The sequence below is a fragment of the Myiozetetes cayanensis genome, unplaced genomic scaffold (genome assembly GCF_022539395.1).
Source record: "Myiozetetes cayanensis isolate MyiCay16 unplaced genomic scaffold, myiCay2020 scf6-25, whole genome shotgun sequence".
NCBI lineage: Eukaryota > Metazoa > Chordata > Aves > Passeriformes > Tyrannidae > Myiozetetes > Myiozetetes cayanensis.
This window is the reverse complement of record NW_026087853.1, coordinates 13,256,172-13,263,723: the sequence shown is the minus strand read 5'-3', so window position 1 is coordinate 13,263,723 and position 7,552 is coordinate 13,256,172. Positions and strand designations below refer to the sequence as shown.

The following is a 7,552-nucleotide window of genomic DNA, read 5'->3' as shown; positions in this document are numbered from 1 at the left end:
CCTCTGCCCCCATACTTGTTCCTTCTTTATGATCTTAAACGCTACTCAAAGTTACTGCTGGTTTTCTTCTAGTCTCTGTTCAACTTGACATAGTTTGTACGTGATAGTTAAATCTACCACCACCATGGATTAATCTGGGTTTCAGAGCTTCTTATTTGTATTTTTAGCCTTTATTCCACTTCTAAGTTCCTAGTTATGACAACGAATACAGTTTACTACTATTTCTACACTGCTTGTTTTCCTTTTCTCCTTATTTCAGAGAGCTGCTCAGTGCGTTCTGTTCCAAAGCTTCTTCCATATTGGCAATTCTTCCTTTCTGGCTGTTAACCTAAAACAGCCTTCACAGAACATTGCTTTCAACCCTACATAACAGATTTCCCTTAGGGTCCACACAGGCTGCAGCTCCTGCATGTGCATGGTTGCATGCACTGCCATATCAGATTTGTGTGTAGACATCAATGAAGGCTGGGTTAGAAGATGTCCTTTGCACTTTATCCCTTATGTGGTTCATCAGACCAGCTCCATCCTCCAGCAATGACACTGCACTTAAGTGGCCCATCAAAGTACTTACATGCAGCAGCAGCAACTCTTGAGGAGCTAGGACCAAAGTCCTTCCTTGGCTGCACTGAGACTTCTTGGTTACAAAATTCACAATCAGAGAGCCAACCAAGAAATAAAAATCCAGGAAAGAAGAAGCAAAAATCCAGCAGATTGAAAGAAGAAACACTGTCCTGACCAAACCATGACTGCAATGGATTTGGGATAACCTTAATGCTGACAGTTTAAAGGAGGGGTTGTGCAATCCTTCTGTGCCTGTTATTTACTAAAATATTTGTTGCATTTTTCCAGTGAGGGACATGACCATATTTTTGCCAAATTAGAAAGAAAACCAAGGCAATTCATGTATGGTTCCTACTCCCATGTGAAGATAATTCCCTACCATGATATTTTTCAGTTTTCCAGTTCTTAAATCATCTTGATTTTTCTCTACCCACTTTCAAATGGGTTAAGCAAGAAGGTTACCTCTCAAAGTGAGATGTGGTTGGCAAAATACCATCTGGATACTTTTTTCCTATTAACAAATGCAGACTATTGATCTGAGGTCCGTGAGGAACAACAAACATAGTCTCTTGATATTTACCTACAGAGTCATTTGTCATTGCAAAGCTGGACTTTGGCAATTCGTCCTGAGTTAGCCCTGAGATTTGATTTGCAAAGAACTTTTAAATTATCATCTTTAGAAGCAGTTTATCTGTATTAGACCAAGATCAAGTCCTAATATGTCCAGAGATATGAAGCCAACTGTTTGTTACTAAATACCAAGCATACTAAATATAGTTATGAGTAAGAAACTTTTGTCATTGGCTTATGTGATTTTTGAAGAAGACTTTGAATGTCAAGTGTTACATGTCTGCAGATAGACATGGAATGTTTTTTCTATTCCTTGCTGGTATTCTTAAAGCAACAGTTTACTCATATTGATAGCATTTACTTAATGTCAAAGAAAACAAAGATCCCCAAACAAAACAAAAACTGTATTTTAGAAATGTTCACCATCATTTTTGTTATATTTTTAGCAGACATCTTAAGAAACTAAGATCTAAAAAGTTGCCATTTACATTTTTTCTACCAGTTTGAGTTATCGTATAAAAAAAGACAGTCTATAATCTAAATGCTTTCATTGCCTTTCTGCATTTTAATAAGATGTGCTAAGGATGTCCATTAAAAAAATAAAAAACTAAAAAAAAAAATTAAATATTTACTGCTTTGTGTAACTATCTACTGTAGTTGGACTCAGGAAAGGTACAAAAATCAATTCACAGTCTGTTTTTACTCTATAACAGTAATCCACTGCTAAAACATAGAAAGGTGACTTCTCAAATATTTTCTGAATTTTTTATGTGTGTTTATGACACTTGAAGCAGGTTAACAGTCCCTAGGAAAGCTCTGCTGTCCCTACTGAGGAAATAGAAACTCTCTGGAGCTACAATTTTTCATTCCTCCATTTTTCTACCACAGTCTGACAAGTCTAGCTGGAAAGTGTGATAGTGAAGGTGGCATTAGTAGAAGAAAAGAGAAACTACAGTGACAATAAATCCATAAATGGAGAACTGGTCCTATGTCATGGACTGCTCCATAAGACTTTTATCTCAAGGCACTGGCAACAATAGCTATATTAGCAAGACAAAACAGAAGTCTTTGTGCTGCTATGGCTTCCTTCTCTAGTAGAATAAACATTATCTGTGAAGAAAAAGCAACTTTCTTGTCTCCATGAGGAAGACTATCACTGAGGAGGAGACAGAGGAAGGTAAACTAAAACAGCTGCACTCATCAACTCTTTACACTGGGGTGTTCTCCAGTGTCCCAGTCACTGATCCCACAGTTTCATACCATACTTGGTTACAAAACCTGAAAAAATTACTTAAAATTTGCTCCAATATTAAGGGGATCTATATTTAAGAATAATCATCAAAGGTTAGTGGATTAAACAGAGAGGTCTTACATCTTGTACCTCCTTTTCCCTGTTTCCCTTCTCCTTCTCTCGCAGGCACAAACCATGATTGTACAGCAACAGCTACATCATCTGGAGACTTTGAAAAATCTGAATACCCCCAGAAGCATGTCAGAAAGGGCATCCCACAAAACTGGTGAAAAGTTACTTGTATTTCATTAACACTACAAGTCGATACTCAGCTGTAGGCTGGGGTAAATACTAGTGACTTTTGGACAAGGAAAAATAGTTTTTATGTTTTAAGGGATGATTATGTTTATAAGGGTAATGGTTGAAAGATGAGCTCTAGTACATAGTGGTATCCATACATAAGTGTTTCACAGGATCACAGGGATTTAGGCAGTGATGTGCTGAAGTCTTGTCAATCAGTCATTTTTCTGAGGGTTTATGATTTTCCCAATGAAGAGGACAGTGTGGGTGACTTTATCCAGAATCACCAGGAGAAAGGGCCTGTTGAATTTGACTCGGGGCGGACGAGGAAAATCACCAGATCTCCAGGTAACCTCCATCACTGTGACCCCTGTTGCTTCAGTGCCATTCTCATGAACATTCAGCATGGCTTTGTGAATCACCTGCAAGGAACAAAGCAAAAGGGCCTCCAGCTGACAACCCAGCCAGAAGAGAGCAGTCTGCCACCCTCTTCACTCTTGGCAAAGGGAACCCTGCCTGGAGTGAGATCCAGCAGCAGCAGCAGCTTCTGGGAAGGTCATCACCAGTTGCTCCCCTTCCCCCTGCAGTGCCAACAGCCATCACTGCATGCGCAGAGAGTAACCCTCAAACTGCAGGCAGCCAAGGAGCAGTCAAGATGACTGATGGCAAGAAACTCTGGAAGGGAAGAAACCTGGTAATTTAGCCTAGACTCAATTTTGTCTTTGGCAGCTTCATGTACTATTGTGAATTTACCCTGTCATCTCGCTGAAAAAAATAACTTTTGGAGAACACTAGAAGGGAAGGAATAATAGCCTTTTGCCCTCTGTAGGAGGAATTAGGGGAATTTTTACCAAAGCTAATGTGCTACATTTAGATAATTTTGTTTAGTAGCCAAAAGAACATTTAATTACATGTATGTCTTCTTCCTTGTCCTGGAACCATGCATTTCTAACCCCTTGTATGCATGTTTGGCTTCAGGTTTATGAAAGACAGGGCTTGCTTTGTCTCTAGACTGGCAACTGCTGATGACTGAGTGATGCTTCAGAGAGATTGGGATAAGCTTTTCCTGGAATATTAATGTCAGGTTCCTTGGAACAGACAAATATTGTGGCTGCTTTCATATGCTTACTTACTTTTGAAACCATCAGTCCAGGTTCCTCAGTAATCCCAGACAGATCAGCTTGGTCAGTGAACAGATCGATCATACCCATTTGTTTAACTATCCTTTTCACATCATAGGTACCAGAAACAGAAAATTTTGGAATGTGCAGATGTATTTTTCTGTAACAAACAACACAAATAAAAGCAAATTGTCATCTAGGTAATAATCTTTAGTGGCTTCAGTATACTGACACTTCACATTTGTTTTTCTAAATGTAAATAGTCTTCTCTCAGGGTCCAGATACCAGTTATGATCAGGTTAGCTACTTAATGTGAAGGGTTGGAGCAGAATGAGCCTGTTATCCCCTGCTTCCACAGTGGGGTTCAAGGAGTGGGGGGAAAGACACAGCTATGCCAACTCAGTGACAGGCAGAGCTACTACTGCCAAGTAGGATCATATTTAGATCATATTTAGCTGCCCTAAGGCTGTTCAAATATACAGCAGGGCCTGGGCCACCACAGAAATAGCTGCAGTAATGGTGAATTAGTCTGCTTTTACATACAGCGTCCATAACACACTAACATCCAACAGATTCTCTATTGTAGTTTCCCAATGCTTGTAGGAAACAAGGGTCTGTTAACTTGATCATGTTGCTAAGTAACTTTTGGTTGAACCAGGAACTTAACTCAAGATGGATCCCAAGTTCAATGCCCTACTTCTTCACTAGCCACAGCTCTTTTTCATTTTCCAGCTAAGAAAAGGGAAGTCCACACAGAGGACAGTAACTGTAAAGAGTTCAATAGAATAACCTGGCCTTTATTGCTTTGTCTTAGCAAGATAAACACTACAAATCTGTGGCATGGTCACCTCTTACCTTAGCAAAAAAATCTTACCTGTCTTGGAGGAACTTTTCCCATTTAGATACAGTCTTTTTCAAGAGAGCATCTTCCACCTGCTTCATCTTCCCTTCGTCAGGCAAAACAAATAATGCTGCAACATCTCCTTTGTAAGGTATCTGAACCAGCCAACAGGACAGCTCTTCATCAAAGTAATTTCTGTAGTAACCTTTCCGATACATCATGTCAACTTTTACAGATGTTTTCTGATCCACAAAAAAATCCTCCTGTCTTGTGTATAATGTACTGAAGGGTTTCTCCCAATGAGCTTATGACAAAAAGGAAATTTATTCAGTGGAATACAGAGAGGAATGGTCACAGTGTATAAAACAGGATCTAGTCCCACAGCCTTCCTTTGATTAGAGCAAATTTTTTTCATGTTACTGCATCCTCTGATGTTATAGCATTGTATCTTTTTTCTTTTTTCTTTTTTTTTAAAGTGCTGAGAAACAATTACAGACAGACAACACTGAAAACACTGTCTTTCACTGGAACATGAGTCTGTGATCACATCAAAGAATTTAAAAAACTCAAGGAAGATATTTGTATTAAAATTTCACTAAACCAGGTGAGGACACATTTTTACTGTCAACATAAATACCTGAGTTTATAGCACAACTTTCCAGATACTGACCATGATTTCCTCAATTTAAAATATTTAAACTACAGTTTCTTTCTCTTAAGTTTTCATTTCCTGCAATAAGCATTAAATATCTAAGCTACAACCTTTGCACCCTTTGATATTTCTTACCTCTAAAGAAGACATAGTTAACAAGAACCATTGCAGTGAGAGGATCAAGATTTTCCACTAGCTTAACAATTTTCCCATTTGTCTTTTCCTCAATATAACTGTTGATCTGATTCTCAGTGCCAACAGAGTTGTTAAAGTCGGAAGAAAAGACTTCAGATTCATAAAAACTTTTGGCATCATCCAAGAACTTCTGTACTGGTTTCAGAGTCTCTTCTATAAAAAGGGCATTTCCCAGGCTCAGCTGGAACTCACTGTCTGAACGGTTCAGCATGTGGAGGAGTTGGCAAAAATTGTCATGTATTTCCATCTCCTGAGTCTTTTTCAGGTTAAAGGCAAGCCCTTCCAGAATCTGTGTCAGTGTCGCTGACTTGGCACCGAGTGCCAGCATTGCAAAGGAAGCAGAGATGCTTATGGGTGAAAAGAAAATATTTTGATCTGTTGCTTCCGATGCGACCAGCTTGTAAAATGAAAATGCAAAGTCAGCATTGCTGAGAACTAGTTTGACAAAGGTTTTGTTCTTAACTGGATAAGCTCCTTCCCACTGAGAATTGTGTCTTGGATAATATGTCCCTTTAGCATCATCCTGCTTATTGCGGTAGTGAGGGCGCTGATGACACTGGGCAACAGCATACAAACCAGCCAGCAATAAACACAAGGAGAAGGTGGGCTTCATTTTCCTTTTTAGATGTTTCTGGAAAAGAAATAGACGTACAAAATATGGCATGGAAATTAATCTGTTCATGCTTCAGTAAAGTAAAATGAGGCTCTCAGAACATACTTTGTTCTCCCATACACTTATAATTCACATTCCTGATGCATGTCAGTGCATCACCTAGAAAGAACATACTTGCTAATACACTATTTACATAGCCTAGTTCTCTCTAAAAAGAGGTAATTTTAAACTTCTAAAAGTTTATTAAATTTAATGTTAGCATATTCCAAATCCTAGGCTAAGACTGATATTTTAAAAAATTTGCGAATAACTGGAAGCTTATGATCTTTTCCCCAGAGTAATTGGCAGGACTTGGTTTTGTACTCAATACTGCAGGATGGCTACTGCAGCCCTGTTAGCCTTCCTCAATTCATCAAATAATTAGGAAATGAAATCTGTGTTAAACAAAAATGTGACATAAACATGGATCATACTGTCTAGAAACAAAATTTCAAAATACTCTTACAGTTTCTTCAAAGATGAAATACTAGCTCAATGTAGTAAGAAAGTCTATAGGCATCTGTATTGTTTCCACACCAAATTTTTATTTAACTACTCAAAGTGCCTTCTTCACTATCTGTTCTTTCTGGCTTTTGAAATGTTTTGACTTTTTCATAACAGTTATATCCCCTTGTTTAGATGTAAAAAGATGCCCTTCACAGGCAACAATGTAACTCCCCAAAACTGAATGTACAAATAATCCAAGAGAAAACTAGAAGGGTACTTACAGTGCTACAAAAAGGATCTTGATGCATTCATCTGGTCTCATCTGCTCCTTCTTCTCTTCAGTGCCATTGAACAGTGTCATGCAGAGCACCCCCGTTAATCATTAATTAGTTTAAAAAAAAATTGCTGGTGAGGATGCACAACAAGCAGTAATGACATAGATATTTTGGATAATTTGTCCAAATCAGACACATGCCAACAGTGCTGGTGAGGGGACTACGGATAAGAGGGAACAGAGCAAGAACTGTATCTCCTGTTGAGTCCATGCTTGAGGATTGACAGGAGAAGCCTGCTGTTGTGGGTTTCTGGCAGGAAAGCCACAGCCATACCCTTTGGGGCTGAAGCTGAAAACTGTGACATTGTGTGAAGGCCACTCCTTGCCCGGGTCCAGCTGAGCCAGCACAGCTCATGTGGGAGTGCAATGTCCCTCCCAGAATGTCCTCTTCACTTCATCCTGGGAACTGTAACCTCTGTCTCAGGATTTCAAAACAGGGTTTGGACTTAGAAAGCCCTTTTGCCTCACTGCTTTTGACACCTTGTTTAATGGTTTCAGGGCTTTTCTTATGGAGGGCAGACTGGTGATTGGTGAATGGTCTCTAGGTTTCTAACAAGAATAACATATGACATTATCAGTCTAGTAAGACATTTACAGTCAAGACAGTTGTTTACTCTTTGTTTGTCATCACCTATGTCTGAGTATTTG

At 39.0% G+C, this 7,552-nt stretch overlaps 1 protein-coding gene across 1 annotated transcript; it reads right to left on the bottom strand.

Annotated features, from left to right (window-relative positions):
* Positions 1-1,673: 1,673 nt before the first annotated feature.
* On the bottom strand, positions 1,674-6,995 carry LOC126650389 (alpha-1-antitrypsin-like). The gene is made up of 5 exons (XM_050335141.1): positions 6,852-6,995; positions 5,412-6,102; positions 4,658-4,928; positions 3,796-3,943; positions 1,674-3,084 (listed from the first exon to the last, which is right to left on the bottom strand). The coding sequence occupies exons 1-5, from the start codon at positions 6,876-6,878 to the stop codon at positions 2,878-2,880; spliced, it is 1,344 nt and encodes a 447-aa protein (XP_050191098.1). The 5' UTR covers positions 6,879-6,995; the 3' UTR covers positions 1,674-2,877.
* Positions 6,996-7,552: the final 557 nt, after the last annotated feature.

Bases quoted from the DNA above. Each gene is read 5' to 3' on its own strand.
- LOC126650389 (XM_050335141.1), bottom strand. From the start codon at position 6,878: ATGCATCAAGATCCTTTTTGTAGCACT. The intron at 3,944-4,657 runs GTAAGATTTTTT...TGTTTGTTACAG, and splicing joins GAAAAGTTCCTCCAAGACAG to AAAAATACATCTGCACATTC. The intron at 3,085-3,795 runs GTAAGTAAGCAT...TGTTCCTTGCAG, and splicing joins CTGGACTGATGGTTTCAAAA to GTGATTCACAAAGCCATGCT.